Source organism: Carex rostrata, chromosome 15, assembly GCF_964058835.1.
Source record: "Carex rostrata chromosome 15, lpCarRost1.2, whole genome shotgun sequence".
Classification (NCBI taxonomy): Eukaryota; Viridiplantae; Streptophyta; class Magnoliopsida; order Poales; family Cyperaceae; genus Carex; species Carex rostrata.
The window spans coordinates 4,365,520-4,388,392 of NC_135932.1; the positions used below are offsets into that span (position 1 = coordinate 4,365,520).

Here is a 22,873-nt window from a genome sequence, read left to right on the forward strand (position 1 = left end):
TTAGTTGGGGTGAGGGGTTATTTCATGAGTCTGTATTAGGCTTTAAAATTGGTTTCGACCTGAATACTGCACAGCTATATTATTTTGGGCTTATTCAAGTTAGAGGAGGGTTCAAATGCCTTCATTTTTTGTGCCTCCGCTATGTCTTCATTTTTTAAAACTTTAATAACTCAAAATTTAAAACTTAAAAGTCAAAATAAAACCGTTAGATGTGATCTATGTTATTTTCTCTATGTGCTCATAAAAAATTATCACATTTTAATTTTGTTTTTATGTGAATCAATAAGTTCAAAAATCAACGTCTAGAAATCATCCATATTAATGCAATTTTTACAAGCTCTTGATGACAATCAAAATAAAATTGAAATGTCATAATTTTTTACACGTGCATAAATAAAATGACGTAGATCATATCGAACGGTTTTATTTTGACTTTTAAATTTTAAATTTTGAGTTATTAAAGTTTTAAAAAATAAAGACATAGTGGAGACACAAAAAATGAGGCATTTGAACCGTCCTCTTCAAGTTAATAGGTTACTGGGCTTTTACTGATTTATACATTTGCTTTTTTTTTTTTTCGAAAACTTAGCAGGAGCAGCCAAGTGTATTCTTGGCAACTTTTATAAATGGGAAATAAATCTGCTGTGATTCCAAAGAATCACAAGGCAATTCCAAATCCATCCATTCATCTATTTTTTTTATGTTTCTTGAGTGTGGTATACAAATTAAAAAAAGCCCAATAAATTGAAATAAATTTATCTTAAATCTTCCCTTACCTTGGCGCCAATAAAGGAACAAAAGACTATCGCAATTTCCTTATAGGTAAAGCACGGCCAAACAGCTTTTCTACCTCTTCTGCTTCCATTTTTAACCCATCTAAAACCTCCATTTCTTCCTTACTCAATCCCTTGAAGAAGTTCTCAGCATCTTTTTCTATCTCACTGAACCCCTCAGCTAGCCTCTGAAGCAGGGACAATTCCGTCTTTTCCAACTGTACCACCTCCCCTTCTATCTCCTCAACCTCCCTCACTATAGTCTTCTCCCCCTCCTCCACTGTCTTCTCTATCCTCTCCACCAACGGCGGCTCGGGCCCACATGTGTTGTCAGTGCGAATGAATTGTGAGAAGTCACGGTTTATGCTCTTAGCAGCCCGTTCTAGCTCAGGGATTATTGTGGCCGGCACAGTGCGGCTTCTTGTGTAGAGCACTGCTCCTCCATAGCCATCCCATGCATCGTTTCGTCCACGGTAGTATACAAAAATGTAGTCATCAGGCTTGTTTTCTACCTTAGATGAGATAATATACCTAAATTTCATTTAGACAAAGCAAATAAATATGGCAATAACTGGATTTCAATTTTGGTTCTAATGTTCATTTTGACATAATTGGCCACAATTAATGAAGCCTTTATTAATTTGGAATTTCTTTTTGAAGTATTGCTAAAATTGAGCTTAAAACCACTCCAAAAAAAAAATAAAGAGCCATTGAAAGTTGCCTGACTGGTATAGGTACCCTAAATCCCTAATAGTATCCGTTTAACAGAAAACACTACATAACCTTCGGCATAATCATAACTTTCGGTAGAGCATAAAGAACAGGGAAAATCAGGTTAATACAGCTTGTGTATCTAATTTGTGTGCAAGCATGACTGTCTGTGTGTGTGTGAGAGAGAGGGAGAGAGAGAGAGAGAGAGAGAGAGACCAATCATCCTGGTAGTGCAAATACTCGTTATCACGGTTATACAAAATTCCAGGTCTGGAGGGGTCCTGAACAAACTTCTGCACAGCGGATCGGGTAAAGAACCCGGTATCTGGGGTCCGGATCCTCCATGTCAGATTCCCAACAAGCTTATTTCCCTCTACTTTAAACTCGTGAACCTGACAGTCAAACGTGTCAAAGGTCGGGTTCAGCCCACTAGAGATGTACCACTTCCCTGTGAAATCTGACAAGTTGAAGGATCTGACTAGGGCTCCCGGGTCGGGTTCCGGGAATTCACCCAGATCTGATTTACGGGGCACACACTTCTTCCGGGAGACAGCACACTCATTGAACTGATCAACAACACTGTTCTCGAAAAGGTCGCCGCATTTTATCTGCCAGGAAATTAAAAATGAAATTTAAGACTTTAAGTTTTGATGTACCTCTAGGTACCAGTAAGTACCGGCACATCACCTCAAATTTATGATATCACCAGAAAATTCATGGAACTAGCAATAACATTGGAATATGGTGTTATAGTAAACATATCTGGTAGATTAGTCCTTAGGTGTGGATACATAAAAACACAGTACAATTGAATCGAACTACCTTGTATATATTTTTTCTGAAAGAAAATAAAAAAAGATCAAAAAGTTTGAATCTACTGTTACTGGAACTGGTTCTGTTTATGCAAGTACCACTGCTGGCATAGTACCTGGCACTCGGTTTCATCAGGACGGTTGTTGCAAGTCTGTAAGCATGCTACATTTGCAGCACATGACGGGTTTGCTATGCACTTCGCCAACTCAATCCTGATAAAAGCAACAAACATTTGCACAAAAAATACTAAATTCCTTTTATAAGTTATGAAAGCACCTTATGAAAATTTATACCCAGTCAGGGAAACAATACTTCCATTACGAATTGCATGCGCACAATTAGTTATTGCTGGAAAGATCTCAAAACTTCTTCATTTTCATTATTCTTTTTTATAATATTTTTATTTATTTCATGCTGTTCAGGTTTTATGTGGGGATCAATGCTTAACTAAAATTTACAACCAGAGTCCAGTGAATATGCACAAAAGCAAGACAAAAGGGAATAAGAAAGATCTCTTGAAAGCATTGCCTGGAGGTGGTATCTTAACCTCTTGCTAAATTATAGCATGATAGGATGAAAATAAGAACAATTAAGTTATGTGTAAAAGATTACATACCGGCATTCCTTCAATAGACAAGTGCATGTCTTTAGTGCATCGACTGCATGGGCTGATGGAATTACTAAAAATGAGCATGCAACTATTCCGGTTATTGTCACAAGCTGTAATCTGCTCCAACTCTTGGCGTTATTCCAGAGTACTGATGGAGTGAGTGGTATTAAGATACCTGCCTTTTTCTGTCAAATAGTGTAGTTCTTTATGAAATTTTACGCATAAAATAATAAATGCCATGACAAAGCTATGTCATCAGTTAGGAATAGGGATGGAAGTTGGCTTAATTAGTAATTCCTCCTTTTTGCTAGCATAGCATTAACTTGATTTAGGATTAAAAGGGAATTAGTAACTTCCGAGTTGATTCCTTTGAAAATTAGCCTAGAGATATAAAGCTATAACATCAAGCTATTTGAAGCATGAATTAACTGAGAGTTTGGATTAAACACATTCCTGTAGAATTTCACCTTATTGTTCAATGCAAGTTCTACTGAGCAGTATGCACAAGCCTTATTTCATCCTTATGTTAATTGAAAAGAATAAAAAGGAAGAATTTTCTATTAACCTTTGATGAAGGGGTGCTTGCTATAGATAATGTACAATCAATGTGGTGTGAATTTGCAAGAGAATTTGACCATTTTGCCCTTGGAAGCCCACAACAAACTTTCATCTTATCTCGAATTCTGACCTTTCCTGATACATTTCTAAGTTTCTTTGCATTTCTTTCGTATAGGCATGCATGCTTTATGCATGACCGAGATGTCATAGCTCTCATCAGGTGAATCTGTAATTAATATGTAAGCGCCTGAAAATAAATAAAAAGAGTACATAATTAATAATTGATGGTTAAACCTTGAGGGATGGTAAGAGAAGTGAGAGGGAGAGAGATCAAGCCCACCAGGTGAGTGGATTATAACTGGTTGGAGGCAGAATAATGGCGGGAAAGGAAAACAAAAGAAAAAAAAAAAGAGAGAGAGAGAAAGAGAGAAAGAGAGGGAGGTTGAGGAGATGAGGAAGGGAAGGAGAGGAAATGGAGCAAGAGGGTAATTTGATAAGAACTGAATGTGTGGAGCCTGATATTCGAACGTGTTCCTCTTCGTCTAATTTGGAAACATGGGCTCGTTGAGTTGTAATAAAAAATTTAACTGAATTCTTTGGAGGCCCGTACCGTAAACTTTACGGTATATATAAAAAAAAATTAACCAAATTTCTGTCCGGAATTGATCAAATCGGATTTTTCAAAATCTGCCGCCCATTGTTAATTAAGTAATAGTTCATCTGTCCGCAATAGAGCTGCAAACGAATCAAAATTATCATAGTTGAATTGGTTTAATTAGTTTTAGAAGGAACTAATTTCAAATTGAATTAATTGCGAACTATAAATTTTTCGAATCGAAGTCAATCGAATTATGAACTATAATTTTTTTGACAGCGCTAATTATACCGGTAGTTTATGCATTAGTTTTCTTCTTGCGGAACAAAATTCACACAGTTTTCTTTTATTTTTTACGAATTCACACTGATGGATCATGAGTTAGCTTAAGATTCCCTTACCTTTTACGCTGCTGGATTGATTAAAATCACGGCATGGATCTAGTCAAATGAAACTTATTTCATTATTAATTTATTACGCTGCTGAAATATTTTCCTATTATAAGTTACCATTATATTAATAATTTTGAGTTCTGATATAAATTTGGTTCCTATATTATTAAAAAATTGATGGTTGAATCCATTAGTTGCATTATTTGCATTATTTGATATTCGAACCTAAATAGTCCTCGAATTAATTTCAGACGAATTATACCCAGTTTGAGTTTAATTTAAATAAGATTCGAACCGAATTTGTTTGATTTGTTTCAGAACGAACTAATTTTAAATCTAATTAATTGCGAACTTTTTTGGAATCAAACTCAAATCAAATCATGAACTTTTTGTGCAGCCCTAGTTCGCAGTGAAGAAAAAACATATCAAACATGACAATACGTATTAAACGACAGATACTATCAGAGATAGAACTAAAAAATTTAAATAGAAGAAACTAATTATAAAATATATAATATGTAAAAAGTAAAAAATAATGTGGTTACTGAAAATTAAACTAAATTATCTATATTATGTATGAAATAAAAACAGCCTTGTCAAATAGAATCCGTATTCTCTACATTAACGAAACGTACGTTAATAGATCTGGACTGTCCAATTGAGATCTGTATTAATATTAAAGCGCTCCGTGTGTCGTAGTTATGGACTTGATTAGCTCTGATTCTGATTAGACGGCGAAGATCCATTAAACTCAAAAAACGTTCTTTTGAGTTAATGCAGAAGATGCAGACTATCAAAATGTGTACCGTTATATCTTCTCCTGCATCTAATAGTTTAAGTCCTGCACATAGCATAACCGGACCCTTTCCCATGAGCCAGGTAACAAAGAATTAAGTCTCCTTAAAACTTGATCCGCTTTCTTTAGCTTCCTTAGCCGCTTAATTCTACCGAACACCAGTTCCTTAGCACGGATTAAAAGCACATTTTTTAGCTTTCTTTTATCCGGATCTTAATTTTCTGCCCAGACTTTAAGGTACTCATACCTCTTCATTTAGCTTCCTTGGCCTTTACTCACGGATTAAAACAACCGAACATCAATTCTTTAGCACTCCTTAAGCTCTTAATCTTTTGTTGCCGAACGACCCCAAAAGGCTGTAGATGCGTCTGTTTCTCAGTTGTTGATCTGCGTTATGGTCTGGTTCGATGGAAAACAGAGATGCCATATGCGTGTAGGGTGTAACGCCCTTTAATTTGTGACTTTCTACCTATGTTGCATGGATACCGATACAGGTATCGTATCAGATACGATACGGATACGGCGATACGGTAATTTTTAAAAATTCCGGATACGATACGCCTATTATATATTATTTTAATTATATTATTAATTCAACATTTGTATTATATACATTAGATATTAAAAATTCTGGATAAAGTATATTGTATAGGTTAAATATATGAGTTAATACAATCTAACAACAACATTGGGCCGTTGCAGTGGTAAGGTGTGCTGTTACATTTCCTACAGGTCCCTAGTTCGAATCTTGCTATAAGCAAGAGTTTTGCTCAATTAATTAGTCTATCGCCTTGGTCTACCGCACTCACAGCTCACGTGCACCTAAAATGGGAAATGGAGAGAACAGTCTGGTCCATGCGCGGTGTTCACACGAGGAATCAGATTTGTTTGATGGCGTATCAGCTCCGTATCCGAGCAGAGAGGGGCCGTATCGGCGCGTATCGATGATCGTATCGGAAGGTTAAGGATACGCCACGTCACTTGATACGCCAGCTGGCGTATCCGATACGTATCGTGGCCGTATCGGGCGCGTATCGGTATCCGATACGTATCGGATACGGGTACGGTGCCTAATCTGAAGTATCAGGGTAACATAGCTTTCTACAACTCAAGGGAAGATGACATCCTAGGCCTGGCTTTCCCCAGCAGTACTACACTAGATAAAAGGGTTACCAGTCAGACACAGATCCTACAATGCTAAAGATATATATTTTTCTTTTTAAATAAAAATTGAAAGCCAAGCAACCCATCTATTTAATATCTATGTTATTACTTATTACAACAAATGATTTTTTCTATTTTGAGTTTCAAACTTGTTACTTTTCAAACAGAAATCATGTACTTTTACCGCTAAATCAAAAATTATTATTTGCTAAAGATATACTTTATCACCCCAAACCAAACATTCGAAGCAATTTTTTGGATAAAGAATGTGACAAGTCATAAGATATACTTAATCACCTCAACCAACACTAATAGACGAAATAATTTTCTGAATAAAGAATGCCACAATTCATAACCTTACCTTCATCAGTACAGGGCGGACCCACATGCTGCGGGGGGTGGGCAAACGCTTTTTTGGACTTTGAGTTTTAGCGGTGATCTATTGGTTCTGATCGACTTTGCATCCTTCAAAAAAATTTCTCTCTCTGGATGTTTAATTTGTAATTCGGGTTAAATTTATGGTTAAAATCAAAATAAATTTCTTGAATTATAATTGATAATTAGAATTGTAAGTTAAAGCATCAGAAATTACAAGTCAGAGTATTGAAAAGTATAAATCAAAGTATTATTTTTTATGGAGTACTCAATTAGTTAATGAATTTAAATCCGATTTGATATTTTTTTTGCAGATCTTGAATCCGCCTCTTACCGGTCTAAGTACTGTATAGTTAGACATTGTTTAATCCGTGACGCTCAAGTCATGTTATATAAAATTGAGACGAGCATTTTATGAACACTTTTGTTCTAAGTACTGTATAGTTGGACATTGTTTAATCCGTGACGCTCAAATTATGTTATATAAAATTGAGACGAGCATTTTAGGAACACTTTTGTACATTGACTGGCATTGTAATTCACATTCTTAAATAAATAAAAATAGTCCAAGCCAAGTTGCAGCTTAAAAGTAAATCAGGTATACATTTTAAGCTGACCAAATTGAAAGTAGGGCACAAGCATAGATTCTCGCTTCAAAATCATGTACCACATATCTCCATAATTATCAATAAATAAACATTAAACAAAATCTTTAATACATGTGGGAGAAACAGTTAAGTATCCCACATCTAAGTAAAATGTATGATTATCCTGGAACATATATCTTATGGGATATCCCACATGTACCACAGCAAAACATCTAAGTATTGCATCAAACCTGTTTTTAAAACTGAGAAATATGACGAATATACCACCAGAATAAATTTGACGGCCCCCTAAATGTAAAAGTATCGTACTTTTTTCCTATCTTTCAAAATATTCCCAAACAACCCTCCTGCCCTTACTGTTTTCTCTCTGGACAAACAAGGGAGCATAGCAATAAGAAACTATGCACCTTTTGTTTCTTGAATTACACTGGGGAGCATACTATTTTGAAGCTTTGCAGGGATACACACACAACTTTCCCTATATCATGCGGGTCATGGTGCCACTCTTAATTAAGCTTAAGGGGCAAAATACCCCACTGGTGTAAGAAACCTTGACCGGTGGTTACTTCTAGAACCAACAGTGCCAGAACCGCCAGCATGGCAGCACGGCCATTCCACGTTTCTGCGCTTTTCGTCCATCCCCACTCCCACACCGTGACTGGGGGAGGCAGTTTGCCTCTCTTCGAATCGTACGCTGCCAATAATTCTTCGACACTTCCAAGTGGAACAAGTGGCTGAACAAAGGCAGGTGTTGTTAAAAAAAAATGATTTTTTCACCAAATTAAGTAACAGCAAAGCATTACCAAAACTGGTCCCTTAATTTCTTAATATACAAATTTTGTAAAAAGTGGTTTTGGGGTCCCTATCATGAGGGCACTTAACAGGTATATTAATTTTAAATCAAACTGATTTTGCTAAAAGTTTAGACGCACAAATGCATCCCTGGAATTAGACGGATGCTACATGCAAAATAGAGAGGCAAAGCAAAAATGCACGGTCTGCAACAATGAGTAGATCTCTGTATATGGCAAGCTTTACTTTTAACCCTGTAAACTGGTATAAGCAGAAGTTCAAAAGAGTATCAAACCCGCATGGCAGTGGCATGTAACAGCTACAGACATGTAATGATAGGAACCATATTTCAGGTCTGAAATTGGATATCCACATTATAGGCCTAACATGCTAATATAAACCCAATAATGGAACAGATAAACATAAACTCAAATACCATTACAGACCACATAAATAAAAGAAGAATTTACACCCACACAAAAATACAAAAGGACAAGCCAATGCCTAGTTGTAGTATGGTAATAGGCTACTGGTATAAATAAAGGATGAGCGTTCAAATGCCATAATGGATGGGAGACTTAGACTAGTACTCGTAAAATTTAATAACTATATCAAAAATTTACTTTCGAGCCTTTCTAGTACCACACCATTATACTTAAATCTTGAACACAAATATACAGTGACACACTCAGATAACTTCACAGAATATTCATGCAAATATAAAAGAAAAAGGGGCACATGCGTAAAATTCCTGAGGAAGATGTTTAATTACCTGGCGCGCCTCGAGATTGGAGACAGCCATGGCACCAACATAAGGAAGACTCTCAATGACGGCATCAGCAAGATCAGATATAAAAGTGGGTTCACATCCCAGTGCCGGTACCCGCCCCCAATTCTGTATTCCCGATTTCAAGGCAAGCTCCTTGTACTCCACATCTATTTCCTCTAGAGTTTCTATATGCTCACTCACAAAACTGCACATTACAAAAGAAAATATATAAATGAATAAGTAAAATAAAGGATCAAAATGGTTTGGAAAGGTACTATTCAGATATAGTACATGAAGGTACTCTACCACTCATAGGAGAGTATTCAAAAGGGTTTGTTTGAAAATAATTAAATTGAAACCGAACACTTTTAGGTAATTATTTAGTTAGGCTCATCCATTGACACTGAGGTTGAATGAAGTAATTTTTTTTTTATATGACTGGCAATCCAACCTGAATACAGAACAAATTTCAAATTATTGAGGGTGGCTCTTCAGAGCTACCAACAAATTTCAAAAGTACAGTAGAATATACTTTTTCCCACAATAATCTGCAACTTCGTGTTATTTGCAAATGACTTGAAACTATATTAGTTATCCTTTCCCAATATGAGAAATTCAGATACAATTTGCAAGAACCATTAAATATGTTACTTGCAAAAGAGAATCGCTTTAATAAAACTAGCATTACCTGATTGGTACAGCTAAGAGATTTTTCACGCCTCTCCGCCCCAGCTCAATGATTGTCTCGTCAGTGTAAGGTTTCAACCACTCAACAGGCCCCACTCGGCTCTATCAGTATATAAAGGAAAGTATTTAGCTTGTTGTACAACCTTATCATATGAAATATGAGAATTTCAAGTTAGGACTTTGGTATGCACCTGGTAAGCTAGTGTGCAGGGACTGGTAATCCCTCTATTCTCTAGCTCTTCCATTATAAGATCTACACACTCTTCCATTTCAGCTTTATACGGGTCACCAGCTTCTTCAACATATGCAAGTGGGACCCCATGAGCACTAAAAAATATCATCACCTGCATTCCACTGATGCTTAGTGTCTCATTAATCCCTTATGGCCTTGAGAAAAGAAAAAAATAGACCAAGTAGACACCAAAGGGTTATCTTGTTAGTCCCAAGGGGTAAGATCAACCTATTCTTTTGTTCGTAATTGGGCGTCTGTGCTACAATGTTTGCAGATTACACCAACCACTAGATTAGAGCAGTACAAAAAGGTAAATTTCTGTTAGATAATGACATTTTTGCTCTACCTCGTCTATTACTATTTTGTATCTCAAATGCAACTATATTTAAACAAACTGCTTATGAATTGATTGTCTGATAAAAGTAGAGCCAATTTGATTTGATCAAATTAAATTTGGTTATAACGATTGTCGAAATTTAAAAGAAATTTCGTTGAATATTAGTGAAGTAGACATAGAATAAATTGCGTGCTATTTGCATATAAATAAAAATACGAGTAATTTTCCGCTGCGAAGAAAAAGCAGCATTAAAAAAATTAAAGAAATAAAGAATACAACATACTTGCTGAGGGGAAGCAAACTTGGAGAGTTCATTTTGAATTAATGTGGCCATGGCTTTGACGTAACCTTCACGCTGGTACCAAGATGGTATTACAGTATGTTGCATGTTAACCAGATACTCATCCTCCCTGTACAAAAATTTTAAACGCTCATCACAAATGGATTTGAAAAAATTATGTTCTGAATTTTAGAGTCTACGTCATCTTATTAATAACTACCTAAATATACTCTCAAGCAAACGAAGGCTCGAGCCACTGGTAGATATGGAGAATTGTGGATAAAGTGGAAGAACAACGAGCTTTGTGATTCCATCCCTTTTTATCTATAAAAAAAATATAGAACAGAAACTATGTTAATAAAACATTTAAAAAAAAACTATGTTAATAAAACAGGTTGCCAAATGCAATATTGACAAACTTTTTGTGACATAAGCAATTAAAAATAGAGATTAACTTTCTTCTCTCAAGTAAATTAAACAAACAGTCCTCAAAGTAACCTCACTTTTGGTTCTTGAAGTTCCAAAGTTTTTCCTTAATTCCCAACCTTTTCCATTCTGATTGGAAAACAAGGCAAAATTGAACATAACATGTCAGTGCTAAATACAGACCAAATGATGTTCAGGAATCAAAATTGGGACTTAAAAATTTAGAGATAACAATGGAATACTTTGAAACTTTTTTGAGACCAAATGGGAAATGAACAATATTTTGCATACCCCATTTGTATTGAATTTGTATCCTCTGCATTAACTCAAAAAAGAATCTTTTGAGTTAATGCATCTAGACCGTCCGATCTGCTTTAAGATCCATGCGGCTAGATCCACACTAATATTAAAGGATCCCCTGCATTATAGACGGGGGCCGGATTGACTCTGTTTAAAATCAGACGGACGACATGCATTTATCCATATTTCCTAGACAATACTTTTGAGAGAGCAGTTTAAAAAACCTTTCCAACATAATAGGAAAGTAATGACACCAATGGTTAGTTTGGTCCTTTATATAGATACACATGAATACATTTCAAAGCTCCATAGGTTAGGGTGGGGGATCAATTGACAATGGATTTATTTGACTGCCTTGGCAATCACAAGAAATAACTAACTTTGATGTAAGTTTTACGTCCTCAGGAGATTTAAAATTTGCAGTAATAAAATATTATATATAATTTGATAACCAATCTATAAAGCCAACAATATGTCTATAAGCTTTTTTTCTATTTGAATTTTTGTCTAAGTTAACACATTGTCAACAGATCCCAACCAAAATTGAGTTACAGTTTTCCTAAAAAAAAAAAAGAATAGAGCATGTGGCTTAAAACCAACCTGCTCTATAGCTTCTTCAGTGAAAGGATGCCAATACCGCATACCAACATAAACCTTTGCTGGGAGATTTTTTTCCCATAACGCCTTCCGCAACTCTTCAGCCTTTAAATTTCAATCAAAACAGAAAGCTTAAATAAATGGAATGTAAATGCACTTCTTTTGAGTGGATAACACAAATGATCCCTGAAACATCACTTGGTCATATCCTGTTTTGGCCCCAGTTGTCATGTCATTCAGGTCAAACAAATTGATAAAAATCTTCGTAAAAGGATATATATCCCAACAAATGGCTTGCGCTGCATGCACCAACTTTTTTTACTAAAACATATTCAATCAAGATGACTCATGAAATATTAGTTAAGACTAGTGACTCGAATTTCTTCATGCCTTTTGTCTATAGTACTCCCAAACCAAAACATTATTACTAGAATGTATAGGGGTAAAATAGTAAGCTTTGAGGGACCAAAACAATAATAGTTGAGGCACATTTGAGCATTTGTTATTCTTCTTTTTCCTTTTTACCTGGGCATCAGTTATCTGACGCAGAGGAGATCCACCTCCTATAGAAGCATAGCCTTCTTTACTCTTTGGCGCTCTAACAACAGATATGAACTGTGCCAGAGGTTTCTGAAAAAATCTAAACATTCGAGGTAGCCTGATTATATCCTGCCATTAAATCGACAAAACAATTAACCTTCCCAGCTGTGAACTTTACCAGGCCTCATTAATTTGGTTGAAAAATACTGGTAATATCAAATGCTTTCTCAGTTCCTATTGGTATTTTTATTCTTTACTTTCTTTATTTTTCTATTTTGATTTGGCCGGTGAATGATTTATAGACCCCACATGCCAACACCATAAAAAAAAATGAAAAAAAGATAAAAAGAAATCAAGAATAATAAAAGACAGATAAAACCAATGAAATAGGTTTTATTGTGAATAATGCCAACAATCGCTTCAGAATGAAAATCAGGATAACCTCCTTCGCTCATACCAAATGTACATAACTCAACATTACCAATTAGCACCATTAACATTAAGTGCATGATGACTTGAAGGCCACCGACTCGTTTTATATGTTGTGATGAATTCTGTGTCCTTGAGGCTTTATTCGAATGAAAAACAATGCAAGTAGAATGCTATATTTAAGTTAGACTGTACTTTTCCACTTTGCAAAGAGAAAATATTAAAGAAGAAAAGTAGCAAATTACTGGGTCGGCAAAGAGATTGAACAAGAATGGTTGCACATCATCGAGTGTCTCGGGTCCACCAAGATTGAGCAAAAGCACCCCGACCTTTTCATTTCCAATTATGAGCGAGTTGGGTTGGGATTTGGAGGTGAGAACAGCCTCATAGGCTGAAGAATGTCTTTGAAAAGTGCCTCCACGAACGGGGCGATATTTTTGGAAAATTTGTTTCTTTTTGCGGGTTTGTCTGGTAAAGGCCTCTATCTGAATCGAACAGGGATACTTTCTCGCTTTAATTGAACACCGTAGTTGCATGTTTATCCTTCTATGTAAAAAAAAAATACGAAGAAAGAATTACTTATGAAATCAGAGATTTGTCTAATGCTTTATAGTGACTTGACTAATACTTCATAACCTTTGTTCAAGCTGGATGCACTTCTGGTCAGGTCCTGGCATTGCTGTCACTGGATCTATAACGTAAGATTTTGGGGTAGTACATGTAACGGGGTAAAAGTGGGAACTCTATTTCAAACTTATAAATGTGAATGATCTACTTTAGAGGTATGAAACTGTCATGATAAATTATTCAGTGGACATATCTTGACCAGTAGCCAAGTTCATCTTTTACCAGAAAAATTGTCATGGATTGACGGCATAATGGATAATCTCTTTTGTACAAAGAAAAATCATAATCCCACTCGTTGGCTCTGTTTGTTAGAGAGATGCCAAACTAGATAAACCAATAATGATTTCTTTTGTGACTGTCCAAGCATTATAATTTTTCCTTGCTAGAGCTAACTCAAACTAACTGCTCTAGTAAAAATTGAAACACAAGGAAAGTTACTACTATCCCAAGCATTATAACTTTTCTTTGTAATCGTAAGAATAGTACCTAATTGGTACTTGCATAGGCTTGACGAACTTAGAAGAAGCAAGTTCACTTCCCATCTCCATCGCACCCCTTGTGCTTGCCTGGTGAGATGAAGATAACCTCTCCCCTGATAAGAAATCGAAAAGAAAATAGAACAACAGTAACCTCTCAACCATAGATCTAACTAAGCTTAAACGCAAGCAATTGAGCAACAACATGTGGAAAGATAGACTTACACTGAGAGGAGGGAGAAGGAAGGGAGAGCGCCAACACCTCAATCCCCATTTTTTTTCCTCTCTTTTTCGCTAGCTTATTCTTTCGTTTGTTTTATAGCGTGCTAGAGGTGTGAGTTTCAGCACAGAGATAAAAAGCGGGGAAGAGAGAGAGTAAAATAATCCGAAATGGTTGGTCCGGGCTTTTCTCCACCAATGTGGCAAAAGTTCGGGTGAAGATTTTAAAGGAGAAGTTTTGGCTTCATGCAGCTCACGGACTGTAGCATGAAAGCAGAGTTGCAAATAGTTCGTGCACTGCTTGATGCATAAAATGCTCTGTTAAAATCTTTACCCCAAAAGTACGTTTGTGATATTGTGGAGACTTTCGAGTGGACATGGTCGGTCTATTTAGTTTAGGATTATCTATGGCGTCGATTTTGTTGTGCTTTGTGTCGTGAATAAGTTCGCCATCTTTTTAGGTCATAAATAAAAATTTCTTAATTTTACATTCTAGTTGAGCTATGTTTTTTTTTTTTTTGGTCTTACTGAAAATTTTCAGTGTAGGTGTCTTGTTACATGGACGAATCTAAGATTAACTAATTGAGTTTAAATTCATTAGCTAATTGGATTATAGATAAAAAAATATTATTTAATTTATAATTTATAACTTATAACTTATAATACTCCGACTTATAATTTACAATGCTCTAATTTCTAATCTTAATTATCAATCAAAAATTTAAAAAAATACATTCTAATTTTAATCTTGAATTTAATTCAAATTACAAATTAGAATTTCAGAAAGAAGGGAAAAAAATGTTCCAAAGAGAAATAAAGTCAGTCTAGTTCTATAAGTTTTTATAAAAATTCAAAACCAAGAGACCTGTGTGTGTCCGCCCCCTTACATATTCCGTTCTCATTTTCAAAAGCAATTAAAAAAAGAAGAGGGTTAAAATGCACCTTCCATTTTGTACTCCTAACGTGCACCCTCCACTTATATCTTCATTTTCAAAGTTTAAATAGTCGATTCAAACCTTTCAATGTGTTCTTCATATTAAAATGTGCTTGGAGACCAAATTTCACATTTTTTTTGGAAATTTTTTACTATTTTTTTAGAATTTTTGATAAAAATAGTAAAAAAATTTCAAAAAATGTAAAATTTGGTCTCCAAGCACATTTTAATATGAAGAACACGTTGGAAGGTTCGAATCGACTATTTGAACTTTGAAAATAAAGATATGAGGGGAGGGTGCATTTTAACCCTCTTAAAAAAAAGTTCCAAACGAGGAAGAGTAGAGTATTTTTCAATGAAAATCATGCATGAAGTACATATCAAGTAATTAAACACGCGACAATGTAATAATTATAAACAAGGTGTTATGTAAGTATGTAACAGTACCACTAGATAATAGCCTATCAGTTTTTCAAAAAAAAAAATAGTACCACACATCTGTGATTATAATTTAGTTGTTTATAATCGTATTTGTTTTAGTCATTTTGGACGAAACAATTATTAAAAATAAGTGTGATGATGTAATTGCATCACGTAACCATGATCTTAATTTATTCGCTTGCAATCATATGGCTTTTAAGTCATATCAGACAATGCAATAATTAAAATAAGTGTGATTTAGATAATGATATATTCAAATATGAGATGGGCTATGGTGCATTACAATGTATTGAGGGGTTTGTGCATTGTACCATAAATTTAAAATTCAAAATCCAAATGGCTGATCCAAACTGTTCATCTTGTTCTCCATATTAATATGTGATTGGAGACCAAATTTTATATTTTTCTGAATTTTTTTACTATTTATTAAGTATTTTACAAAATTGTTGATCCAACGGTGGCTGCTGATTTTACTGTTTTGTTAAGTCACCGTTGGATCGACAATTTTGTAAAATACTTAATAAATAGTAAAAAAATTCATAAAAATGTAAAATTTGGTCTCCAAGCACATATTAATATGGAGAACAAGATGAACGGTTTGGATCGGTCATTTGAATTTTAAATTTATGGTCCAATGCATAAACCCTCCATGCATTGCAATGTACCATAGCACATCTCATTCAGATATTCTTATTATGTAAATACGATATATTCATGTATTTACTGGCCATTCGATAACTAGTTTAGGGAAGTAAGAGCATGAGTGACAATAAAAATATTACTTTTTTCTCTTCACGAGATAAAAATATCACATGATTATTTACTTATTAGACCAATTGGTTTACCATTGGAGAAAATAATCGACTAAATGGAATAACATAATCATGTTATTCTATTGGAATAATAGTATGCTATTATTTCGACAATTGTTTAGATTTTTGCACGAATCTTGACAAAAAAAAATTTATGTGCGAATATTGACGAACATAAACGGCATTTGTATAACCAGTATAATAAAACGCGGTATGTGGCCGCATATGTGTGTTATGTTGTAATTCACATAGAAATATGTATGCAGTCAATATATGCGGTTTTGTATATACGGTCACATATTCGGCCAACATCTTACTAGCATATTCAGCCACATATTACTGCATACTTGTTTGTATGATATCGCATATTACAAGGTACTTGTTTATTTATATATAAATTCTCATTTTAAAATTGTCACACTCCGAAACAATCCGCCATGTATTTCTACGTAAGACGTATTCGCATCACATATATTATCAATAACAACATAATAAAAGCCACAATATTATGCTTTTATTAAAATGAAACCATTCTAATAAATGATCAAAGACAGACATGGCTAGTTATAACATGCACTGCCATGTCCGTTTATTGTATCAATAAGAAAGGAACAACATCCTCTGTTTTCACCCATCAGTGCTGTTGCATGTAGATTTCAATTGCACTTATTTTCTTTATCATTTTATCCGTTCACTTGTTGATTTGTTTTATTTCTGGATTTTAGGTTGAGGCAAATCGGATCATAGCGACAGTGAGGAGATCACAACAACATAGTAGACTTTTCGCAAAAAGTACTCTATCGCAAAAAGTATCGTCGCGAATAGAAAAAATAGAATAATAACGGTACTCCGTCGTGAAAAACAGAACAATCCACTACAGCAAAACGGATTTTTTGCAACCGGTATCAGCGATCAGTTCTGACGCCGGTCGCTGATACTCTATTTTTTCAAAAAAAAAACATTAACACAAAATCAGATGCGACTAAGATTTTCTGCAACCGTATTAGCGACCGGCGCCATCCCCGATCGCTGAAAGTTATGGGTTAAAAAAAAGCGACAGATCCGCCCGCGTGCGCCAGAACCCTAGCCTCCCCAAAAATTCTTTCCTCCGCGTCGTGAACCCTTCTCTCGCGATTCAGTTCTCCGCGACCAGCACAAGCACGCCTTCTTCTCTCGTGACCAGCACCAGCCTTCTTCTCTTGCGACCAGCACCAGCCTTCTTCTCCGCGCCGTCTTCTGGACTCGCGACCATCACCACCATTCCCGCCTGACATTCGTGCAGATCTACATCCACGGCTCCGTTCCTCTCTCTCTCTCTCTCCCTCCCTTGGTTGCTCGGTGGCTTGCTCCCTCTTCACCAAACCTGATTGGAGTGTTTTCGGTAAATTTTACAAATCCTCTTCTCCATTTTTTTTTCATTTTTAAAATTTATCAAGTAGAACAAATTATAACGAATTTCATTTCTTTGATTTCTATTTTGTCAGATAATGGTAAATGTCAACTTTGTGCATGATTATTCTAGTTTGTAGCTGTATTCCTCATTTGGTCCCCGAAATTTGAGAGTTCCAATTTCTATGTTCCTCATCTACTCTCGAAGGATGAGGAGAAAATCTATAATTTTCTTATCTGCCTCAAAATAAGTTGATTTGTATTTTGCTAGCTTATGTATTGATATTAATTAATTAATTAATTAATGTTTTTTTGAACATTGTTCCGGACACCAACTCAACAAACTTCAAAATTAAAAAAAAAATTGTAGACATGCGTTTAATATCTTTTTGAACATTATGCTAAGGAGAAAAGAAAAGAAACTTAAAAATTAGAGAACATACCTTTTTTTTTGTGATTACATGCATTTAATACTTTAATAAACAATGTGTCACACAATAAACAAAGACACCATGATCTAATATAGAAATTGTTTTACCCATCGTTAAATGGCCATCTCAGTATGACACATGTCAACCTTACATTAATATGTTTAGTGGGAGCGTTCAGAACTGCTGAATTGGAAAAAATTTTATTTATAGAAATTGAAAAAAAGATAGAGAGAGAAATAGAAAGAGTGCAGGTTTTGTGATATTGATAGAAAGATCGGTACAGATTTTACTGATCCTAACAATAAAAAAACTTAGGATATGCAGAATTTCTACCCATCATAACTTATCTTGAATCTTCTGTGAAGACGGTGCCTGAGAAGATCAAGAATTGATCTGTTGCTATTCCTGTTTTGAAGATGATGTCACAGAAAATCCAGAATATATTAGGATGGGTAGAGATTTTGTCTATCCTAACTGTTTTGATTGTTAGGATCGGTAAAATCTGTACCGATCTTTCCACCAATATCACAAAACCTGCACTCTTTCTATTTCTCTCTCTATCTTTTTTTTTCAATTTCTTTGAATAAAAAATTTCCGCTGAATTGTTCAATGGATCTTGCTTGAATTTTAACCGCTGAAAATTTAGCAACCCTGCTATAAAATAAGAGGAGGGATCCACTTATATTATTTTTGGTGGCACTGGATTACACCTTACATTTTTTAAGTTTTTAAAATTCAAACAATCGTTCTAAATTGTTTAACGTGATGAATATTAAAATTTGCTTGCAAATCAAATTTTACATTTTTAAATTTTTTTCTATTTATTAAATATTTTACAAAATCGTTGTTTTCAGACTATTGATTTTTTGTATGCATCTTAATAATTAGTACAAAAATAAAAAAATAAAAATTTTGATATGCAAGTAAATTATAAAATATCCATCATATTAAATGGTTTAAATTTTGGTGTTACTAAAAAATAATGCAAGTAAATTCCTTCTAGTAAAATAAATGAGATTCTGCAAAAATATGGTCTGGATTTAATTTTTTTATTAATGGGTACCAATAAAAACTTCTTTTATTATAGGTTGTACATTTGGATTTAATTTATTTTTTTAATAGATAGCAATAATTTTTTTTTTGAATTGTGTTGTTCTCTCTCTCCACATAAATGTCTAATCATTTGACTACAATTGGAGGTGTCAAGGAGACCTATAGGCTACAGCCTTCACCTAGAAAAAGTAGGCACATTTTTTTGGGTGGTTACATTTACCGTGGGCTCATAATCATTACTACAAAGCCTGGTTTAGATCCAAAGTAGACACAATTTACTATTCGAGAAATGGAGTAAAGCTAGGGTGTGATGTGTTAATTAAGTGAATATGGTGAGCACAATTTTAAAAATATATCGAATTAGTTTTAAATGACAAATTCAAATTGTTGAAATTCATGTACTTATAAGTGATGCATATACATGTAAAATTCTGAAAGTTTTGAATTCATTTGCTACAAGATCAAGCGGTCAAAGAAATTAATACTTTACAAGTTATTTTATAAGTTGTTATATATATATTGATTTTTCACTATTTTTTTGACCGCTTGACCTTGTAGCAAATAAATTCATAATTTTTAAAATTTTGCATGTACGTGCATCACTCATGAAATACATGAATTTTAACGGTTTGGATTCATCATTTGAAGTCGATTCGATATACTTTTGGAGTTGTGCTCACCAAACCCTCTTGATGAGCACGTCACACCCTAGCTTTGCTATGAGAAATGACTACATCGGTGCATTGAGATTTAGATACATTGTATTTGGCTACACATTTTTTTTGAACAAACTTGATGGTAGCTGTGAAGTTAAATATGTTTGACTACATTCTAAAAAAATATTTTATTAGAGGGTAATTTCATACAGGGTGAAGTCATGGAGATTCAAATGTGAATAAGAGTCAATCATATAAAATTTTATTGTTACGAATAAAAGTCATTTTACATATAAAATCTTAATCATTTGATACATGCATAATGTTAATTAAATTTATAATTTATAATTTTTATTTAAAATATCTTAATCATAAACAGGGTCGACCCTGAAGATTTTTGGGGCCCAGAGTGAGAGAAAAGTTTGAGATTTTAATATAAACAATTTTTTTTATTAATATGTTAATAGACCGTACAAAATAGGAAAGACATAAAACCAATACCTCTCAAAATAAAACATATACAATGAGTAAATGATTAATAGTAGAATCTCTAATATGACCATTCTCAACAAGCAAATCTCTCAGTTTTGAATCTAATCCGTCCCACACTCTAGGATCATATATATTTACAGATAACGAAGAATCTAAGCACTTAGACACATGATGAATTTCTTCACTATTTTCACTTGTCTCATTTTCAAGAACATTTGTTATTTCTTCATTTACCTCATTATCATTTTTAGACACATTTGTTGTTTCTTAATTTACCTCATCTTGATTTTGATTTTCAGATACATTTCTTGTTTCTTCGTGCACCTCACTTTCAATTTGGTTTTCCAAAGACTCATTATGTGGTTTAATTTTCTTCCAAAGTTTTTGAATAGAACCTTTATGGGGTTTTATTTTTTCTTTCTTCTCCCTCTCTTTTTTTGTTTCTTTTTTCGCTACCTCATGGATATTTTCTAGGAAGCATTGTTTTAAATTAAAAAATAACACAAAGTAATAAAATGATAGAACCTAGGTAATTAGGCAGAGGCAATCCAAGTCAGACGCCGCGGTCCGCCGCCTTGCCTCACCCAGTCCAGTCGATGCCATACTACCGCTGCCACAACCGCTACTCGTGAGAAGAGCTAAATTTCTTAATTTTTTCCCTCGTTTATTAATTTACAGAGAAGAACATGGAACTAGATTTTTTATTCTAGGCGGAACTAGGTTTTCAATAATTGATCAATTGATTTACAAAGATTTTTCTTCTTACATGGAACTAGATTTTCAATAAATTTTTTACCCTGTCTGTCGGCTATTGCATTGCTGTCGTTAAACGAAAGGAAATAACGAAATAAAGGAAGGAAATAACAAAACAAGAAACTTTTTGATTGGACAAAGAAACAAAGAAATGAAAAAAAAATATAACAAAATTAAAGGATTCTAAACCTTTAATTTGGGCTGGCAATGGAAGAAACGAAAAAAAAGAAAACATCTTTGAACCGTCGGCGAATACCTGTTGCGTTACTATTTTTACCATATATAAATTTTTTTTTTTTTGGGTTGGGGGCCCTTTTGGATTTTGGGGCCAGGGCCATCGTCCTGGGTACCCTGAGCCAGGGCCGGCCCTGATCGTAAAACTAAATAATTACGACCTTTTATTTATATCAAGTGGATTTGTTGAGCGACGGCTCTTGATCGTAAGTGATGACCAAAATCTCATTCGAACACATAATCCTACCAATATATATATTCTCTTCGTAAGAAAAACAACAGGATCGGGCCTCTAATGTATATTATATATTTTTATTTGAGTAAAAAAAGATTAAAGCTAAAGATCTAATAAATTTTTTTTTTTTATATCTAAGTGGGACATTGACAATACTAAATATTTTGTTTATTTCAAAATAAAATGAGATGTTATTACATTCCTAATTTTGATTTCACGCGTGCTTAGATAAGATTCAACGGTAAAACTTGACCATGAATGATCTTTTCATATATATATCAATATGTGGGAAACGTTATTTACATCTCTAATAATTTTGTAGAGTGGTTACTGGTTAGCCACAACGGTACAAAAGGGGTAAAGTTAGAGTGTGTTATTCTCATTAAAGAATTAGGTAAATGTAATTTTAAAATTTATTGGATTGATTTTAAATAAATTTAATTCTAATTATTGAAACCGGTTTACTTCAGAAGTGATATATGTACATGTAAAATTTTTAAATTCATTTAGTACAAAATCAAGCGGTCAAAAATTGATAAAAAATAAATGTAATAAAATAACTTGTAAAACTTTATTACTTTGCATGTACAAAATTATATTTTTAACTGCTTGACTTTATACAAAAAATTCAAAAAATTTAAAATTTTGTATGTAGGATTGTAGATTTTAACGGTTTAGAATTATTTAATTTGAAGTACGATAAATTTTGGAGTTAACACAACCTCAAAGAATTCAAGTCGGGTAAAGAAATGAACCCATTACACCTTGTTTGGATGGAGAGTACAAGAAGGGAGGGAATGGAAAGGAACAAAAACTTTCCATTAAATTGTGTTTGGCTGGTAAAATTATATCGGGGGTGGAGGATACAGGAGGTGAAAGGTTTAACCTTCTACCATTATAATTAATAGAATCGGTTTTCCTCCCAAATTGGAGTGTAACGGATAGAAATAAATTTTGTTACAAATATTTAAAAAAAAATGATACAAATGCCTAACCATATATCTTACATATATAATTCTTATATAAGATTTTTTTTCTCAAACTTACAAGTTATAACAGTCACTTAATTTCTCATTAATTTTCTAAATTTTAATCAATCAAATAAAAAATAAGACAAAAAAATATTAAATTTATTTTCTCTCGTTAATTATTCAAACACAAAAACATTAAATATATTAATATTTTTTTCTATTTCATTCCATTTCCTTCAGTTCTCTGCTATCCATCCAAACAGGGTGTTAAAGGAAGCGGTATCCGATCCGCTTTGGCCTCTGGTCACTGTTCTAGTGTTCTCTCGTTCTCTGTCAGTGTGTCACTGGCCTCCTCCCAAATCGAAC

The 22,873-nt window shown here is 34.0% G+C and overlaps 2 protein-coding genes across 3 annotated transcripts; both read right to left on the minus strand.

Annotated features, from left to right (window-relative positions):
* Positions 1-663: 663 nt before the first annotated feature.
* On the minus strand, positions 664-4,009 carry LOC144566309 (violaxanthin de-epoxidase, chloroplastic-like). 2 transcript variants are annotated; one of them, XM_078316305.1, is made up of 6 exons: positions 3,760-4,009; positions 3,473-3,712; positions 2,914-3,092; positions 2,413-2,509; positions 1,701-2,092; positions 664-1,304 (listed from the first exon to the last, which is right to left on the minus strand). In XM_078316305.1, exons 2-6 carry the CDS (start codon positions 3,680-3,682, stop codon positions 803-805), a joined length of 1,380 nt encoding a protein of 459 aa, XP_078172431.1. In that variant the 5' UTR covers positions 3,683-3,712; positions 3,760-4,009; the 3' UTR covers positions 664-802. The 2 variants fall into 2 exon arrangements, with proteins under 2 accessions (XP_078172431.1, XP_078172430.1); XM_078316304.1 differs by having other exon boundaries at positions 3,806-3,943.
* Positions 4,010-7,432: 3,423 nt separating this feature from the next.
* LOC144566439 (ferrochelatase-2, chloroplastic-like) lies at positions 7,433-14,278 on the minus strand. Its single transcript, XM_078316456.1, has 11 exons — positions 14,113-14,278; positions 13,898-14,003; positions 13,030-13,330; positions 12,341-12,484; positions 11,819-11,920; positions 10,713-10,816; positions 10,496-10,622; positions 9,835-9,987; positions 9,645-9,745; positions 8,960-9,161; positions 7,433-8,129 (listed from the first exon to the last, which is right to left on the minus strand). The coding sequence occupies exons 1-11, from the start codon at positions 14,159-14,161 to the stop codon at positions 7,902-7,904; spliced, it is 1,617 nt and encodes a 538-aa protein (XP_078172582.1). The 5' UTR covers positions 14,162-14,278; the 3' UTR covers positions 7,433-7,901.
* Between the last annotated feature and the right edge of the window lie 8,595 nt (positions 14,279-22,873).

Excerpts from the sequence above, each read along its gene's own strand:
- LOC144566309 (XM_078316305.1), bottom strand. The coding sequence starts at position 3,682 with ATGAGAGCTATGACATCTCGGTCATGCATAAAGCATGCATGCCTATAC. Across the intron at positions 3,093-3,472 it reads CAAGCACCCCTTCATCAAAG|AAAAAGGCAGGTATCTTAAT; the intron begins GTTAATAGAAAA and ends ACTATTTGACAG. Across the intron at positions 2,510-2,913 it reads TGTCTATTGAAGGAATGCCG|GATTGAGTTGGCGAAGTGCA; the intron begins GTATGTAATCTT and ends TGCTTTTATCAG.
- LOC144566439 (XM_078316456.1), bottom strand. The coding sequence starts at position 14,161 with ATGGGGATTGAGGTGTTGGCGCTCTCCCTTCCTTCTCCCTCCTCTCAG. Across the intron at positions 13,331-13,897 it reads CCTATGCAAGTACCAATTAG|AAGGATAAACATGCAACTAC; the intron begins GTACTATTCTTA and ends TTTTTTACATAG. Across the intron at positions 9,988-10,495 it reads AGTTTGCTTCCCCTCAGCAA|GTGATGATATTTTTTAGTGC; the intron begins GTATGTTGTATT and ends AGTGGAATGCAG.